The 20,291-nt window shown below is 39.4% G+C and overlaps 1 protein-coding gene across 1 annotated transcript in view; it reads right to left on the bottom strand.

Annotated features, from left to right (window-relative positions):
* The window catches only part of LOC122792903 (CUB and sushi domain-containing protein 1-like), a 4,548,980-nt gene that overhangs the window by 876,432 nt on the left and 3,652,257 nt on the right, over window positions 1-20,291 (bottom strand). The window contains exon 48 of the mRNA XM_044060461.1: window positions 18,019-18,198. Coding sequence (XP_043916396.1) covers window positions 18,019-18,198 — 180 coding nt within the window. The remainder of the gene's footprint in view (window positions 1-18,018; window positions 18,199-20,291) is intronic.

Here is a 20,291-nt window from a genome sequence, read left to right as displayed (position 1 = left end):
GTGTGCATGAGAGTTCACCAGTATGCTAAATGGGGGGATTATACCACAACTTTATGTTATTAGTGGCATGAAAAAAATGTGTTTTGAATCCACCATTTACATCTCTGGTGTGATGCAAGAGTGCACTAAATCTTATAAAATCAGAATTGAGGTTAAAGTAACTAAATATATATATATATATATATATATATATATATATATATATATATAGATAGACACAGACACACACACACACACACACACACACACACACACACACACACACACACACACACACACACACACACACACATTCTGTACATTATATTTTATTATTTTTAGTATGTCTAGTACCTTTGGTACATAAGAATATTTTCTCAAAAATTTTGTAAGAAACATTTACAGATTGTGTGGCAGCTTATGTAAACTCAACAGACTCTTAATAGAGCAATAGTAGGTAAGTCCTAGTTTTCTGAATGCATCTAACTTCAGCTGCCAGAATAATTCTTTTTTCTCCAAGACACCACTGATGTCCTCTTCATGCTCATCAACCTCCACACAGTTCAGAATGATAAATTTAAAACAAAATGTCTGGGCTGGTCTAATAAATGTTTGGCTAAGGCATTCCTCTGGCATTTATGTCTGATGTCAGAAAGATAACCTGAAATTCTTAACCGCATAAAATCCGGGCAGTCATTACACTTGGCCCTATATACAACTTTTTCAGTATTACAGTTACCACCTGCTGAAGATTTCACCATCTTTTTTAAGATACAGGCACAATGAAGTACTCACAGAAAGTGAAGTTAGATGACCCACAGATTTTAGTGCTCATGTCATCCTGGTGTTCTTTAATTTTTTTTTCCCACATAGCTATGTATGCTTCTGCTCTTTTTATATGCAAAAGTAGGGTGATCTCCTAACACCCCTACAAGCTGCTGATTGTCAATCAGGATGGCACAGTTCTCCTTTGTAATGGCTTTAATTGTAATGAAATCACAGGTGTAAGTTAGAATGCAACTGTCAACCACAATAAAAGAGAAAAAGGTGCAATCGCAGCTTAGGAAACAAATTCACCAATAATTTGCTTCTTCGTGCTCAGCACTTGTTCTGAACTTGTAAGCACTAAATAAGCTACTAATTACTATAGCACTCAACCTTCCTCATTACCTAGAGGAAAACAGTTTTTGTACTTACTTTTCTCACTTGCTTAGAGAAAAACAGCTCTTGTACTCACTTTCCTCACTTATCTAGAGGAAAATATTTTTTTATTCAGGCATGTCCAAGGGTCAACTCCCAGTGTTCTCTCCTGTCTATCTGATGAATCTGGGCATCTTGAGGCAATGTAGAAATTGCCTCATGTACACAGACAACCCTCTCCTCCTACCACCCAACACCACAACCTGTGAGAGATACACTTAGCTAGCCAAACTGGAGGTAAAGCTCTCTCCAAGACTGAACCTGACAGTCAAGAGGAGAAGGTAAACATTTACACCACACCACAACTTATCACAGTCTCACTAAATCTACACCACCAAAATCCATACATAGTAACACAAAAACATTTGCGGAGGCTCTCAATAATAATCTGTCTAAGCAACAGAGACCTCCAAACCAGAAACGCAAGCAACCTCCATCCCCCAACACAACCAAAATGACACATAGCTCACAAACTCAGTGTGCCACTCAGCTACAGCCAATAAGGCAAAGCAACGTACCCAACACACTAATCATAGGTGACTCTATAGTCAGGCACACTGATGTCCCACTCACCAGACTAAACAAGGAGAAGGTTACTGTCAGCTGCCTGTTGGGTGCCAGGATCCGCCACTTAACCCACACACTCAGGTCATTCCACAACAAGTACAAATATGACTGTCATTGTCCATGTTGGTGTGAATGACCTGAGATGTACCTCCCTGGACTACATGAAAAGAGACATGGAAGAGTTCTAAATCTCAAAATGCACACACTCGAAGCACTCCTTAAAATGGAGAATATCGATATCTGTGCAGTGACTGAGACCTGGTTCAAGGCTCCAGAGAGCACCCCTGCACTACCAGGCTATAACTCATACCACACTTTTCGGCCATGTGACCTGGACCGGAACACCAAAGGTAGAGGTGTGTCCATATTCATTAAGGATATCCACACCTTCAGGCTAGCTGCTCAGCATAATGCATCCAAGGTAATCCAAGTGCAACTAACTCTGGGCAAAACTGCAATCCAAATTGTAGCTTGCTACAGATCCCCCACCATGCCCCAGGATTCCCACTCCTCTTTTCTTGATGTACTGGAAAATATTAGAGAGCAACCAAGCACACTAATAATGGGCAACTACCCCACCATTAACTGGTAAAACTACTTGTGTACCAACTCCTTAGCTCAATACTTTCTGGAATTCATAAACTCCAATTCCCTAGATCAACTTATCCACACCCCCACCACGGGCAACAATATCTTAGACCTAGTCATTACCAACAGGAGTGACTGGTGTTCCACACCTGAAGTCAACTCCTCATTGGTCCGATCCGACCATAAGCTTATCTCCCTTGATATCCACATCCCACCCCCACCCCCATTAAGGAAACCACAGTAAAAAATTTCTCCAAAGCCAACTTCATGCTTCTTAAGACAGAAGTAGTGAACTTCATGACACCTATGCAGATGGACAATACAGTTACAACTGCTGAATCCTACACAAATGCATTCTATAAGCACTTACATGAGTGCATGGATTGTGCTATCCCAAACAGAACCAAGACGCTATCCTCCAAAAAAAGGAAGCCAATCTGGTGGTCCCCTGCCATAAACAACCTGTACAAAAGAAGGAAGAAACTGTTGCAAAAGAGAGTAAAATCCTATGAGTGGAGGAGCTCCCTGGTCAGCCTCAGTAAGAAGCTCAGATCCCTTATATTATCCTCCAAAGCTAGCTATGAAAACAAAATTGCCACTAATTCTAAGGACAACCACAAAGCCATCTATAGCTATGTCAAGAATCTCAATGGCAACACCCAGATCTGCTCTTAGTTACAGCACAACAGCACGAAAATTACTTAACCAACTGATATTGCTAACATCCTGGCAGATAGGTTCAGTGATAACTTTAGCCCCCCCCCCTCACCCCCTAAAGAGCCCATATATATACAGGAAGAATGCAGAGTCCCTGTAATTACAACTACACATGTAAAAGCTACACTATCTAAAGCCAAAAACACAGCATTCATGGGACCGGACAACATCCCAGGCTGCGTTTTACACAAACTTCAGAACGAACTGGCTCCCCACCTAAGCACCATGTTCAATAATAGCCTCGCATCAGGCTTTGAGCCCACTGAATGGGGCACAGCAACAGTTATACCACTCCACAAAGGGGGAGCCACCACTGATCCCAGAAACTATCGACCTATTAGCCTGACTAGCCTGGTCTGCAAGGCCATGGAATGTATCATCATGTAACTCATAAATAAAGACATTGGTAACCTCCAAACCCTGGATCCCACCCAGTCTGGGTTTGTGAAAGGCAGATTATGTCTCCTGAACCTGACTGACTTCTTTGAGGAAGTCACCAAAGCCGTAGATGAGGGTAAGTGGTTCACACAGCCTATCTTGACCTCGCCAAGGCTTTTTACACCATTCCCCATTCTGGAATTATAGCTAAACTCACTAAACTAGGTATTAATCCCTATGTTACAAGATGGGTTGCCAACCGTATCACTGACAGAACCCACACTGTAAAAGTTGCAGACTCTAAATATGACTTCAAACCAGTGACAAGTGGAGTACCACAGGGTTCAGTCCTGGGTCCTCTCCTGTTTGGTATCTACTTCTCTGAAGTACAGGGTAACACAGAAGGCCTCTGGCTAATGAAGTTCGCAGATGACTGCAAATTAGGAGCCATAGTCAAGTCCCCAAATGATGTGGACATCCTACAGAAAGGCCTGGCTGAAACAGATGCCTGGTGTCAGAGCCATGGCCACAAGCTCAATGCCAAAAAGTGCAGTGTCATCCCCTTTGGTAAAAACTCTGTATCCATGAACTACCACATAGGCAACAATCTACTTAACACCGAATGTGTGATAAGAGACCTTGGGACCCAGGTGGACAGTAGTCTCTCCTTTGATAGTCACATCACCACAGTAGTCAGGAAGTCCTTCTACATGGCACACCTCATCATAAAAGGGTTCTCATCCAGGAAAAAAGAGGTCATTGTTCCCTTCTACTCGACACTCATTAGACCCATTACAGAGTACAACACCCCTATTGGAATGTACCTCACAAGACATCTGCAGCAGCTGGGCAGGCCACAGAAGTACCTAACAGAGAGGATTACTAGCCTCAAACAAATGTCCTACACTGACCGTCTCAAAAATCTCCAGCTTTACTCTGTAGCATATCGCCTACTTCGAGGTGATCTTTGCCTAACATATAGGCTATGTTAAACCCAGAGCTGTTGGACATGCTACATCTAAAGAAACCCCAATCCTTCTGAGCTATATGCTCTAGGGACCTAAACCTTGTCACCACAATAAACAGGACATGCTGGAGGAATAGATTCCTGTCCCAGAGACTTCCCATAGTCTGGAACAGGCTACCCATCTATGTCAAGCAAAGTTCTTCATTAGCACTCTTCAAGAAAAATCTTGATGAGTGGATGGGAAATAGGAAATACACCCTGGGGATCACTTCTGTGTCTCAGCTTGACAGTGGCACAGGAAAGTAATTTTCCTGGGTGGCGTAAGCCAGAGAACCTTGTTGGCTTGGGTTACGTAGACCCTTGGGCCAATAGTCTAGTACCTACCTATGAACCTATTAATAAAAACAGTGCATTCCTAAAATTAACATTTCATATGCTTTATTCACCTCCACTAACATTAATAACTTCATTTAAAACAACAATTCTATATTGTAAAAATTCTTTTTAATACAATTCATAATATACAATACACCCTGTAACTGCCTACATCACTAAATATAAAACAACATCTCTCCTTAATGGTAATAATTCATAAAAATGCTTGCTATATAAGCTTGTAAAATTCCAACAGTTTTATCCTTGTGCACTGCCCTCTACTGAGTATAGTAAAATGTTTACAAATTCTTGTTATGCATGGAGTCAATACAACAGATGTCACATTTGTTTAAACTTTTTAAGTGTTATAATCTTTCCGCCATCAGCTTTAAAACTAGGGCCAGGGACTATCCATCATTTAGTCAGGGAACCTACTGGCTTCTAAAAAAATCTGCCAGTAAAGTTCCCTGTATTAAATTCTGGTCTCTCACATGAAAGTAATGTCTTTTTGCTTTTCCCAGGTAGGGGGTCACCACAGCAGAACACCAGTCTGCTTATGATTAGCAGGAGATTTTTACAGTGCCAAGGTGCCAGCCCAACACTGGGCATACTGATTCATATACACACCTACCTGCATGTCTTTAAATGTCACTTACCCACAGGGAGAACATGCAGACTCCACACAGAAAGCACTCCAGCTGAGAATTGAACCAGAGAACACCTTGCTGTCAGGTGACAGTGCTAATTGCTGTACCACCACAGCCTCCTTTTCCACATTCTATACTATGCCTATATAGTGCATTGTTGACATTTATGTTACTTATGGCATTCATATGTTCATATATTATCCTTTTCAGCTTCCTCTCATTTTTTTCCAACTTAGAATGCCTTGCGCTCACATAAGGCCAGATATACAACCCCACTGGTCTCACAATTACTATAACTCCTTGCCATAAGGGTTCTATTTCTGGAATCCAAGTGGACTAGTTTAGTATTCATAATGAAAGGACATTGCGTACATCTCCCACATTTGACTGTCCATTTCTTATTTCTAGTTCTACCCCCCCACCCTTACAGCCACCCTTTCCATCAGAAGAAAGGTATTATAAAAGGGCAATTTGTAAGAATCAGTAGAATGAGTTTGAATGATGAAGAATTTAGAATGGAGTGTGACGTGTTACATAGGATGTTTAGTGAATATGGATACCCAGAAACTTTAATTACTCAGGTGAAACAGGAGGTGGCTAGTGAGAGGGCAGGCAAATATGCCCCAGTCTTGGGAATTACCGAAAGTAGTCCTGTGGGTGACCAATTAAGTTTGAAAGAGAATAAGAGTGAGGCGAATTTTGATTCCGCTTTCATCACTGATTTTAGTGGGGATGCCAATGCTGTATGTAGAACTATTGAAAAGGAATGGACTAGGTTTAGCAAAATCAATGACCTTAAATTAGATTTTAATTTAACTGCATTTGACAGAGCACATTAGGATTGAGTCATCAATGCACTGAACTAGAGTATCACTTTTTGTAGCAGTGCAGAGGTCATTGATGTATATTTTGAAAGGTATGGGGCCTAATATAAATCCTTGTAGGAGACCAATTTTTACGGGCAAGAAAGTGGAGAAATTATATTTTGATCTCACTGCTTGTGCTCTGTTTGAGAGGTAATTATAGAACCATTGCAGTGAAGAGCTGATGGGCCTTAAGGATGAGAGTTTATGTAGGAGTTTCTATTGGGAAACTATATCAAAAGCTTTTTGTTAAGTCTAGCATGATGGTGGTTACTAGGATTCTGGCATTTTGATGGGTGATGACAGCATTAACAAAATTCAGCAAAGTAGTAGCCTTGCTGTAAACAGCACAGAGCTCTGCTGGGATGAGGACAGAAGCTGGTTGTTTATTAGATAGTTCAGAAGTATACATTTTTCTAATACTTTTGATAGGAAATTGAAAATAGCAATTAGCCTATAGTTCAAAAGTTTTGTATTGATTCCAGTTTTCTGCAGTGGAATAATGAATGATTTTTTTTTCCATAGAGAAGGAACTTTATTTTCAGGTAAATAAATAGATAAATAAATAAATAAGTAGATAAGTAACTAAATAAATAAATAACTAGAAACATGGATAGGGCATTTTTGTACTGAAGAACAAAGCTCATTGTACTGTATGCCATAGCCAGCAGAAAATTACCTTTATTTGTCTACTGAAGAGATGTTATATAATAATCAATGCTGGAAGGGTGGTTTGCACAGTATTTATTCATCAATGCCACAGTTAGCTCTTGGTCAATAAACCCTGGATGATACAATGCATCATGAGCAGTTTCCTCTGTCCCTCCCCATCTGCTCTGATATTCTATACCCTAGTGTTTATTGGACAAGCTACACAACATTAAGTCCATGAGAAAAGGTATGCATTACATTGATATGACTTTCCTACAACCAAATATGTCCATACACCCATGCACATGTATTCTCAAAATACTGTACTTTTGCCTTGTATATATTCATACTCCAAATTTCTGTCTATTTTTGTACGGTTAAGTATCTTACAACTTGAATTGTTAGGTTTATTTTATTTTTTTATTACTTACCTGGAGCATTTCTTCTCAAGTATCCACTGAAAAAGGACTCTCTTGGCCCAGTCGGACAAACCCAATTAACAAATGTAAAAATAAAAAAAAAATAAAATAAATAAACATAGGCTCCACATGCCCTCTAATTTGATGCGTATTCTTAAAATAAGGGCACCGTTTTATGCAGCAATCACACACTACCAGTTTAACAAAATGACTTGCTCAGAATCTCAAAGTATGCATGTGATGGTTACAGCATATACCCACCGGACAAAACGATAAAGCTTATTAATAGCTTGTATAGTTTAGAACCTTGCTGTGTTGTTGTACCTTTGCCTGTTCTATTACACCATCAAAAGACATATTTGTTTATCCTATCCTGCCACCTCACTAACATCATACATATTACTTCTGCACTCCTGTGACCACTAGCTGGTACCACACTTATCCTGTAACTCAGTTTTGATAACCAGCCACAAAAATGTTCCTTGTTAAGATTTATAGTTGTAATTTACTCTGCAATTTACTTTTTTAGTGTTCAGCTCATCTTAATTTCCTGCTGTTAATTCTCTTAGGCAATTTCCTCTTTACTAGATCATAAACCTGCATCTCCAGCTATACCTCTCGACTGTCCAGAATTTTGTAGATTGCCCCTGACATCGCCTCATATTTTTGTCTTGTGCCTTGTATAACTTTTGATTTTCTGGTAAATCACTGAATATAACAGTCAGTCAGTAATACCAGACATTATGAGTTCCATGTTTTTTTTTTATTCAGAAAATGCATGCTGACACAAAGCCTAATGTTCTACTAAATTTTTAAAGAGAATTAGATGAGTATTTAAAAATTGGGGTTTTGGGTCTTTATTTCCTCCAATTATTTTTAGCTTTGTCAAGAATTCTTGTGCAAAGAAGTTGAGAGGTCTGTCTCCAGCCCATCCTAATTTCCTGCTGTTATATCTCTTACCTCATTTCCTATCAGTAGTTCTAAATTCCTTAATTATTACTATTCCAGCTTACAAACTCCTCAACAATGCTGCCACATAAGGCACATACTTCCTACTAACACCATATCTACTACTCTACCCACCTCTGTCCTCCACTCATTTTACCTCTCCAATCAATAACTGCTGCCAGTTTACTGTAATCCATATATTTCCTGGCATCGTTTCCTTATTGCCAATTTCTATACACGTTCTTATCATTCTTATCTTATATTTTGCATGCTCCATAGAGTTGCACAGTCATTCCATGCAGAGTATTCTTGTGTAGCTCATTTGATCATCATTTCAATTACTTTTCTGTAAGAGCAACCCAATCTGTGCATTTAAACTTGTAACACATGCACTTTCATTCTAAGAAAACATAAGTGAATTCAATACAAACTGAATTTTACTGTATCACATTAGCTTCCATAAACCTGTAAATCTCATCATTAATGACTACAGGTTGTTATATCCAATTAATATCTTTGCATCAAGAAGAAAAATAATTTATATGCTATGAGGTAACTAAACAGTATCACAGTAAGTAAGTAAGTAAGTAAATTAGTGGTTTTAATGATAATCATAGAAGTCATTACCAGAATATTCAGCTAAAGTGAGCATATCACACCTGTTCTTCCTTTTCTTCTCGCTATAGGGAGGAGGCCATGAATACAAGCCAGATGACCATGGCCCATTGAACAAACTCAGTACTACAAAACAAATGAGGGTAGAAAAAAGTAGCCAATAGTAGCCCAACCATCTTGGAGATAAAGAGGAAATCTGCACTGTTTCATTACCAACACCTGCAAAGATATATGCCATTCAACATATAGGCCAATTAAGTATGCTTAGCTCTTCCAAACCACATTCCCAAGTAAAAATCATTGCATGTATGTGGAAATGTACATACCCTCATGTGAGTAATAGGTGGCCCTTACACATATAAGCATACTTGTCATCCAATGGGGAAGGGGTTAAATCATAAAAAAGAAAATGTCCTTATATATTTTCCACTAATCGTCTCCCTAATATTCAGATCTTGCTTTGGCAAGTAGGAAATGAGCAGACATAGTTGTAAGGGTGAGGGCTTTCTAGTCAGAATGCTTGCTGAGCGAGTATCTTAACAATGTTTCACGTGGATGAAATACCCATGCACTTCATGTACAGTTTTACATCATCACCTGTCTTTGCATCATTACAAGAAAGTAGTTCACTTTTTTTTTTCTTTTTTGCCTTCAGTAATAAAGTTTGCTATTGTGAACACAGACCCCAGGTTCCAGCAATAGTACATCCTTCACAGAACATGCTGAAATGTGATATATAACACCATAACACCACTGACAACAAAACTGTCACTCTCATTGCTGCATTTGTACATTGCTGAACTAGCCCAATGTGCCTCACTACTCAAAAGCATCTATCTAACCTGAATATATGTGTACACACATATATATATATATATATATATATATATATATATATGTGTGTGTGTGTGTGTGTGTGTGTGAGTGTGGGTGTGTGTGTGTGTGTGTGTGTGTGTGTATATATATATATATATATATATATATATCTATATCTATATATGGGTTCCCTACATTAGACTGACAGCTCGGAAGATCGACACACAAAACACCGATGCCAGAAGACCGATGAAGCAGATGACCGACAAGTCATAATCCCGACAGTGAAAACATTGACGGGGTAACTTGTGAGCATGACCGGGTAAGTGTGTGATAGTGATGGAGTTAGGGTTAGGGTGCAGGTAACGTAAAACACAAAATCAGTGTGCTGCACAATCACAGCCCTTAAGGTGAAATAACATACCTAACACACTAGTAATAGGTGACTCTATAGTCAGGCACACTGACGTCACACTCACTAGGCTGGACAAGCAGAAGGTTACTGTTAGCTGCCTATCGGGAGCCAGAATCTGCCACATAACACAAGCACTCAGGTCACTCCAGAACAAGTACAAATATGACTCTGTCATTGTTCATGTTGGTGTGAATGACCTGAGACATACCTCCCTGGACTACATGAAAAGAGACATGGAAGAGCTCTCTGATCATGTAGCCCAGGCTGGTATGACCCTGACTCTGAGTAGCATCCTGCCCTCACCAAGAATGATACCTCAGTATAAAGAAAAAATGATCAATTTCAACAATTGTCTAAGCTTCTGGTGTCATTCAAAGGGGATCCAGTGTCTGTCAGCCTGGGACGACATGCTCGATAAGACACATTGCTTCGCAAGAGATGGCTTGCACCTGTCACCCCAAGACTTTCAAATACTGGCCAAGGCTCTTGCTGCCCCCATAGTGCCTTTTTTAGGCAAGGCTCAAAAGTCAAACTCACCTCTGTAAACAGCACAATTAACAAAAAAACTGTGGGTTATGCTACTCAATGCCAGGAGTTTAAATCTCAAAATACACGTGCTCGAAGCACTCCTCAGTATGGAGAACATCGACATCTGTGCATTACCTGAAACCTGGTTCAAGACTCCAGAGAGCACCCTAGCACTACCAGGCTACAACTCATACCACATGTTTCGGCCACACAACATGGACCAAAACACAAAAGGAGGGGGTGTATCCATATTCGTCAAGGATACCTACACCTTCAGGTTAATGGTGCAGCATGATACCTCTGAGATCATCCATGTGCAACTAACATCGGGCAAATCTGCAATGCAAATTGTGGCCTGCTACAGATCACCCTCCATGACCCAGGACCACCACTCCACCTTTCTGGAGATACTGAAAAACATGAAAGTCCTACCAAACACCCTGATATTGGATGATTTCAACTACCCTACCATTCACTGGGAAAACTACTCGAGTACAAATTCCCAGGCCCAGCGCTTCCTGGAATTTATCAACTCAAACACCCTGGATCAGCTGATAAACTCCCCTACCACAGATGAAAACATATTCGACCTGGTCATCACCAACATGGGCGACAGATGTGTTCCACACTGGAGGTCAACCCATCACTGCTTAGATCAAACCATAAACTAATCACTTTGGATGTCAACACCCCACCACCACCCCCAACTAAGGAAGCCACAGTAAAAAACTTTTCTAAAACAAACTTCACCTTACTTAAGACAGAGGTCGTAAGTTTCACTGCCCCCACACTAAAGGATAACACTGCTCAAGATGCAGAAACCTTTTACAAATGCAATCTGTGAGCACCTACAAGGATGCATGGATCATGCAATCCCCTAGCAAAACCAAGACTCACTCCTCTAAGAGAAGGAAACCAGTTTGTGGACCCTTGCAATAAACAGGCTAAACAGAAAAAGGAAACTAGTTCAGAAAAAAAGCAAATCCGAAGAAGGAAAGACATCCCTGATCAGTATCAGTAAGAAACTGAGGTCCCTCATGAAATCATCCAAGGCTAACTTCGAAAGAAAAATAGCCAAGGATTCAAAAGATAACCACAAAGCCTTCTTTAGATATGTTAAGAATCTAAGTGGCAACTCGCAGATATGTACTAAACTAGTGCAAAATAGCACAAAATATACTGAACCTACTGATATTGCCAACATCCTGGCAGAAAGATTCAGTGCAAACTTCATCCCCCTGTCACCTCCAAAAGGGCCCACAACAATACAGGAAAAGTGAAATGTCCCAAAAGTCACAGATGCACAGGTGAAAACAGCCCTTTCAAAAGCCAAAAACACAGTGTCAGTGGGACCAGATGGTGTCCCAGGCTGCATCTTGCACGAATTACAGAATGAACTAACCCCCTAACTAAACACAGTGTTCAACCTCTGCCTTTCCACAGACTACGTGCCCATAGAATGGTGCACAGCAACGGTTATTCCGCTCCACAAAGGAGGGGCATAAAACTGAGCCTGGTAACTATTGCCCCATAAGCCTGACTAGCCTGGTCTGCAAGGCTATGGAGCGCATCATCATGGAACTCATTAACAAAGACATTGGGAACCTCCAAACACTTGAACCAACCCTGATCGGCTTTGTTAAGGGCAGATCATGCCTACTAAACCTGGTTGACTTCTTCAAGGCAGTCACCAAGGCCATAGATGAGGGAAATGTGATTCACACAGCCTACCTTGACCTCGCCAAGGCTTTCGACACCATTCCCCACTTGGGTATTACAGAAAAACTCACCAGCCTGAACATAAAGCCCTATGTCATGAGATGGGTTGCCAACTGGCTTACAGACAGAACTCTCACGTTAAGAATAGCGGGCTCCAGGTCCGACTCTAAACCAGTCACAAGTGGTGTCACGCAAGACTCAGTCCTGGGACCCCTACTGTTTGGCATATACGTCTCAGAAGTACAGGCAAACACAGGAGGACTATGGCTAATCAAGTTCACTGATGACTGCAAACTGGTAGCCATAAATGACTCTCCGGCTGACACGGACATCCTCCAAAAGGGCCTTACTGAGACGGACACCTGGTGTCAAAGTCATGGCCTCAAGCTAAATGTCAAAAAATGCATATTCATCCCGTTTGGGAAAAACAAAATACGCACGAATTACTACATAGGTGGCAGCCCCCTTAATACAGAAGAGGTAATAAGAGATCTGGGGACCCAGGTAGATAGTAGTCTCTCCTTTGACAATCATATTGCCAAAGTAGTTAGGAAATCCTTCTATGTGGCCCATCTAATTACTAAAGAGTTTGCATCTAGAAATAAAGAGGTTATAGTGCCCCTCTACTCATCACTCATTAGACCCGTCATAGAGTATAATGCCCCATTTCCAACAGCTGGAAAGACCACAAAAGTACCTCACCAAGAGGATTACTGGTCTCAAACATATGTCCTATGCAGCCAGACTGAAAAAACACTGGCTATACTCAGTGGCATATTACTTACTCAGAGGTGATCTCTGCTTGACTTACAAAGCCATGTCCAACTCAGAATTGATGGACATGCTCCACCTAAAGAAATCCAAGTCACTGCGAGCCAAGCGCTCTAGTGAGCTAAATCTCGCCACAACAATAAATAGAACATGCTGGAGGGATAGATTCCTGTTACAGAGACTCCCCATGCTTTGGAACAAAATTCCAAATTACATCAGGCAGAGCCCCTCACTAACACTCTTCAAGAGAAACCTTGATGAGTGGATGGCTAACAGAAAATACACCCCATGGGATCACTACATTGGCTCTGCTTGACAGAGGATCAGTTAATTAATCAATGGGGTGGCGAAAGCCGACACACTCTGGCTAGACTTATAAATGCCCTCGGGCAGATAGCCTAGTACCTACCTATGAACCTATGAACCTAAGTGTGTGATAGTGAGGGACTTAGGGTTAGGGTGCGAGTAAGGTAAGTGTGGTATAGTGAGGGACGTAGGGTTAGGGTGCGGGTAAGTTAAGTGTGCAGTAGTGTTGGACCTTAGGGTTAGGGTTTGGGTTAAGGTAAGTGCATAGATAGTTTTGTGTAAGGTGTAGTGTAGGTTTTTAGGTTGTTGATGTGCTTGTGTTGTGTGTGTGTTGTGTGTAACAGTGAACTTTTTGTTTTGTTAAGTGTCGGGATTGTGGTTTGTCAGGCATGTGAACTTTTGTGTTTTTGAGGTTTCGTTCTTCTGGCGTCTGATTTGAGTGTTGATCTTCTGAGCTGTCGTTCTAAAGTAGGGAACCCATATATATATATATATATATATATATATATATATATATATATATATATATATATATGTCTATTTTTTGTTTTGTTTTGTTTTTGTTTTTGAGTAGCTCCATTTGAAGAACCTTGCTCTGTTCCATCAAAACTTTAGAACTGATGTGCATAACTTCTAGCAGTGGGAGCAAGCCTGGGAGATTAGGGAAAAACTGAAAAAAAATAGTGATAATATACACATGAAATGATGCAAATGAGCAAAAACAAGCATAGTGAGACTTATACATGAATGGAATGGGCACAATGATTTGTCAGCAGGAAAGATGTGAAAAAAATTCACTAGTCATTAGAGAAGAGTGAATATGCACAATATAAGGGGTGAGCAGACAAGCAGAATGGCTGCAGCTGCTGAATTATTTTCATGCTACTGTAGTAGGAAGTACTGTTTTAAGGGGTCTATATCACATAATCGAAAGCTGATAACTCCGAAGCTAAAAAACCGAGAACGTCAAACCTCGAAAGCTGAAAACATCGAATCCACCAAAAAAAAAAAACCTTAATTGCCCAAAACAAAAAGCAAAATGCTCTATGCAGGGGGGAAAGCCCCCCTGCACCCCGCGCCCCCCGCTAATTAAATATACCAACTTGGCGAGATTGCACTACAGTGCAGTAAAGGGAAATCTTCCCTTCCCGCACTCTATGGCGATCTCCATTATACGGGTCGACGTTTTTGAACTTTGAGGTTTGAAATTCGGAGTTTTGTGCTTTGGAGTTATCAGCTTTTGAGCTTATGATATAAACCTATTTTAAGATGTATGAACTGTTTGCTGGTCAAATGCAAACACAGTGACCTAATGGATATTACATTCATGGCAGTACTATGCTAAAAACAGCAGAACAAGTCTGAAAAAATAAAAAGGGTATTTTTTCTGAGCAAGTGATCAAAATTCTGTTAATTTACAGCAATTCTAAGATATTCAATTCTTTTTTATAGTCAGTACAATAGTTTTTTCTATACTCTTTCTTCTGTCTATTATTACTATTACTATTATTATAACCATTATTATCATCTAAAGAGCCTGACCTGGTGACGGTCAAGGTAGTAAGTTTTGCAGGACAGACCAGACTTCCCTATCCTCAGCAAAAATCTCTGCCTCATTCTGTGGGATCCCTAGAAATTCCCAGGGAATATGAAAAATGTAATCCCTCCTGTTTTATGGGTCTTTTTCAGAACCTCCTCTAAATGGGACATACCCAGCACACCTAGTGTGAAAGGTGCTTAGGGAACACCTTCAAAAGTGAATGACTTCTCTTGACAAGGGGGAGTGGTGGCTGCATGCCAATTTCTTCCTAAATGGCTAAGTTTTGTATTCAATCACAAAGAGTCAACCCAGCTACCGAGTAGGGTAAATTAATTTCTGCTGCCAGTATCTCCAATCTCAGCCCTATGGTCAATACCAAAAGCTTATGATCAGATGTGAAGATGGGGACAAAAGACTGAAAGCTAAACTGAGACCTTACTCCTGTACTTCCATTCTTGGCTCCCCAACACAGCTCAGTAGAATGCCTGTAGTACCACTGTCCCTGTCCCAATATGCTTCTCAGCCTTGCATGCTCTCCCTGTACCTGTGAACTGGTGCCCAAGGCACTTAAAGTCATACACCTGAGGCACCAGCAGAAAGCAATAGACTATTTCATGGGGTAGAAGGGGGAACCTTAACCTATGCTTTGAAGGTGGTGAATTTTTTTTTTTATTTGCTGACCAGGTAACCCACACTGAATTGAAGTGTCTTTTTTCAGGGGTGGCCTAGGAGCACTGTTTCATTATGTGACTTGCTAAGGAGTCACACATCAGACAAATAGTGCAGGAGGAAGGAATTAATCAAAATCTGTACCCTGGGGAACCTGAAGTACAGCTCGGAGACTTTGTTCCCTGAGCTAACTGCCAGAAATGATTTCCATCCCAACCACTTCACATTCACGTACTTACAGGAGATCAGTGTTACCTAAACAGGAAAACTTCATCTCCAAGGAGCAATCAATATCAGTACTGTGTGTGTGTGTGTGTGTGTGTGTGTGTGTGTGTGTGTGTGTGTGTGTGTGTGTGTGTGTGTGTGTGTGTGTGTGTGTGTGTCTGTGTGTGTTGGGACATTGATGGACAGCTTGACTTACTAGTGGTTGAATTGTATTCCATATTGCTTCACTATGTTCAAGATTCATGCTATAACTATGAATAACTGTATAACTGAATGAATATATGAATAACTGAATAACTAACAGACATTTTTTTTTTTATTTTTATATATCTTCTTAGTGTTGTAGTGTAGAATTCATGAGTGACCTTTGCTTTTATCCCACATATTTCTTTTCTGCCTTTCAGTTATACTTACACCTATCACTGCCTAACACACCTGTGTCAAATGTTCACCCTGCCAAGTGTATGTGTGACTATCTGACAATCTATTCATCCATCCAGTTTTAAATATTTTTCTGTTGAACTCAACTCTTCAAGTATGTTTTCAAGTGATTGTTTGATATTTGCATTCATTCATTCTCATAGATCTGACTAGTATTACTGGATTCAGACATTATTGCAGCCATGTATCTACGATTTTAAGTTTTTGATTTTTCATAAGCAAATAAGCTCTATCGATATTTATTGATCTTTGTTTCTGTTTATGTACAAATCTATGCACTGAAGCTATAGAAATGATATTCTTTTCAGACTTGCTTGCACTTCTCTTTTGTATGATTTTTTTTTCTTTCTCTCTCTCTTCCTTCATTTTGGGAGTTAAATTATACATAAATACATTATTATACATCAGCAGGTCCAGAACTGCAAGTCTACACGTGCTGTGTAATTAAAAGTTAATCATTCAGTTTTAATTTTGAATGAGATCAGAGATGCAGTTTTAAAAGGTCAGTAGTTAGTGAATATGCACATTTGTGTGCAAAATAACAGTACACCAAGTTTTAGTTTCTACCCTCATTATGCTCATGAGATACTGGACCCTTAGGGTACAGGAAGTGGGGCCACACTTTCATGAAACTGCTGAAAGTGATACTAAGTTTGATTCCATGGATACTGTAGGTATGTAGTGTTCATGACAGATATTTTTCTATATTTTGCTGCTGCACCTGCTGAACACCAAACCCTCCCCCAAGTCAGCCAAACCAATTTGTTTCACCATACTAGGTATTCCTGAGTGACGGCAAGAGCTTTTTGGTGGATGTAAACATACATGCGGCCTTAAAATTGAGCAGTGTAACCACAAGAGCCACTATCTCCTCCACGTAAACATGTGTGGCCCCATGAACCTGTAATGAGAGCTACCAAATTCACAGCTTCATGGCCAACATCTATCTCCTGGGCCATCCTCTTAGGGAATATGGTAGTGGATGGTCTTAATTTGCTCTACCTGACTGGCCAAATTCACGTCATATGGGTCACAGTCAGAACTTTATCCCCCCTGTCCAATCTAACCTGGCTAGTTCAGAGCACTCATTCAATTACCTCAAGAGCAGTATATTCCTGAGTACTGCCTCAAATGTTCCATACTTAACTATAAAAACTATTTACTTCAGTGTTAATTGGAAGGAGGGAGTTGGGATTTTCTAAAGATTTACATCAACTCACTCATACCATAGCTTAAGAGGAAATTAGTAAGCTAATACAGAGCAATGTTTCATGTCTTATTATAAAATGTAGTGCTACGATGTTCTTTGCATATATGCAAAATGGCGCCCTATTGAAATGTCATCAGTCCGAATCTTGAGTGCTGATATGCCAAGAAAACAAAAAGTAAGTTTTTGTTATCATCTCAATAAAGAAATCTTTCTGTCATTTAATTTTCATCAATTCTATATGAACTCTTGTATTCTTACAAACTACAGGAGGACATGTTTTATTTAGGATGTATTTATATGAATAATAGATATGACATTAGAAGTAAAACTTTCCTGTGTACTGTGTGAATTCTCCACCAGCTAAATCTAAAATATGAATATGAAAGATGTTATTTTAATTATCAGTTGAAGAACCCCATAAATATTTATTCTGTCAGCAAGAAAACAAACAAAAGTGTCCCAACCTTTGCAGTCTGGTTTAGTTTGGTTCCATGTACCATTTGCTCTGCAGAATAATGTTGAAGCTCCTGCAGGTTCCATTAGATAGCCTGGGTTGCAATGATATCTAACAGTCTTGTTGAATGTGAAATCGTCCCCAAACCGAATACTGTTTGATGATATACCTGGATCACCACAGCTGATTACTGATAATTGAAAAAGAAATACATGGTATGTTTAGTTCATAACTTAAAATGCTTTCATCAAACAATATTGATAAATTGCACAGTTAATAAAATACATTAAGATTAAATAGCGATGAGTGTCAGTAACATATCCCTGCAATACTGTCTATCTTCATTGGTCAATATATCGGTATAAAGACACTTTTTTTTTCAAAATTCAGATTATATTGTTACAAATTGCTCATGCAGTGAAATTGAGGTCAGTACTATAGAATACCAATAGCACAAAAACTATTGAGAATTTTAATTTACAAAATACTATTTGCACAAAATGTAACACAAACTATGTTTGTTTCTTTTTCAAAAAACAAATTGATGGCTATGTGTGAATCCAACTGGTCTTTCTCAATGAGCTAGATTTATTTCAGAACTTCATACAAATGTGGTGTGTAACACTTTTAGAAGAAACAACTGTAAAATATTTATTCAAATAAAACAGCAATATTAAAATGGATCTGTGGATGAAGAAATCACAATCAGATGACACGAGGAAATTGCTTTATGGTTAAATAAATTTTACTTATCTGTATAAATACTGATATACAGGTGACAGCAGGGATGCAAAAACAATATTCATAGTTCTGATTACTCTGCTATACCATTAAGGGTTTCTATTGTATTGCAGCCATATTTCATACATTTCTTTGGTAACAAACTCAGTTTTTACTGCATTGTTTACCACAGCAGTGAATGTCCCAGAACTATATTATTTGTTTTCATATCACATTTTAGACAGTGTGGCAAGAAAAATAATTGATAAAAACTGGACACAGGTTTCCACACATGCAACTGCAAGACAATCATTCAGGAATATTCTGAAAAAGTACAAACACATGCAAATGCAAACATACAGAAAGCATGTATGCACTTTTGCCTGGTTTCCACTGGTCTTTGAGATGCAAGGTGCTTGGACCTAAAATGTTGTGAAATGTGTGACTGTATGTCTGTGCCATTAATCTGTATATCAGATCTACTTTTGGAACATTTTACTGCAAACGATAAATTCTGATTTATCCAGCTGCCTTAGAATCATTGATGTTGGCAGTATGTTACAGATGATATAACTGCAATATATTATAAAGATGTGTGGTCAATTCATTCATTCATTTTCATATACCTGATGTTATCCATTTGAGGGTCACAGAGTGTGGGAGTATATCCTGGCAATGAGTGTAAGGCAAAGAAACTTCTTATGATGCAAAATTGACTTCAAACCCACTGTACATCTACAGGTGGAGGAGGTCAGATTCCCCAAGCGTCAAGTGCTAAAGTACAAGACACCAAGGAAAAGAATATCATTTACTGTTTACCACAGAAAATCATTGCCTGTAAAATTTCTAAATGTGTGCCAACAATGACTCAGTTGTTTTAAGAGATTGCTCCATTATTTATGACTGATTTACCATGGAGCTAGTATATATTAGAAGCTCCTGGGTTGGGGTTGTCTCCTAATGGGGGTGTGCAAGGGAAGCTGCAAAACACACTTACAACTAAAGATTTCATTCTTTCAGCATTTTGGGTATTTGTGTACAGCATTTTGGGTCCCTGGTGTCTAGAAAGTTAAAGTTTCATAGGTGAACCATCATATTATCCTAAGTCTTTATCACATTTTACTTTTCCATAACTCACATTTATGTATGCACTACAGCTGTCAGTTTAATTCAGTTTCATTCACACAATCCCCTTATCAGAGACCAGCAGTGAGGTGTTAGCTGTAAATGCGTTGGCTAATGCAATGTATATATATATATATATATATATATATATATATATATATATATACACATAGATATATAGATATAGATATGTATGGATTTACCTTATTTTGTGAAAATGCCAAAACATTGAATACCACTTCATTGATGGTCACCATATCAAAGCCGTACTTCATTGATTCACTGGAACTATATAGACTTTCCCATGCTAGGTAAATACTTAGCCAAAAAACTAAAAAAAATCTAAACCGCACCATCCCTAACCCATCCATGTGGGAGGCTACAATACCCACACCCCCCCTTACTAAATATACCAACTCTGAGATTGCACTACAGCTG

This window comes from Protopterus annectens, chromosome 2.part0 (assembly GCF_019279795.1).
Source record: "Protopterus annectens isolate FY-2018-M chromosome 2.part0, PAN1.0, whole genome shotgun sequence".
NCBI lineage: Eukaryota > Metazoa > Chordata > Ceratodontiformes > Protopteridae > Protopterus > Protopterus annectens.
This window is presented reverse-complemented; position numbering and strand designations above follow the sequence as displayed.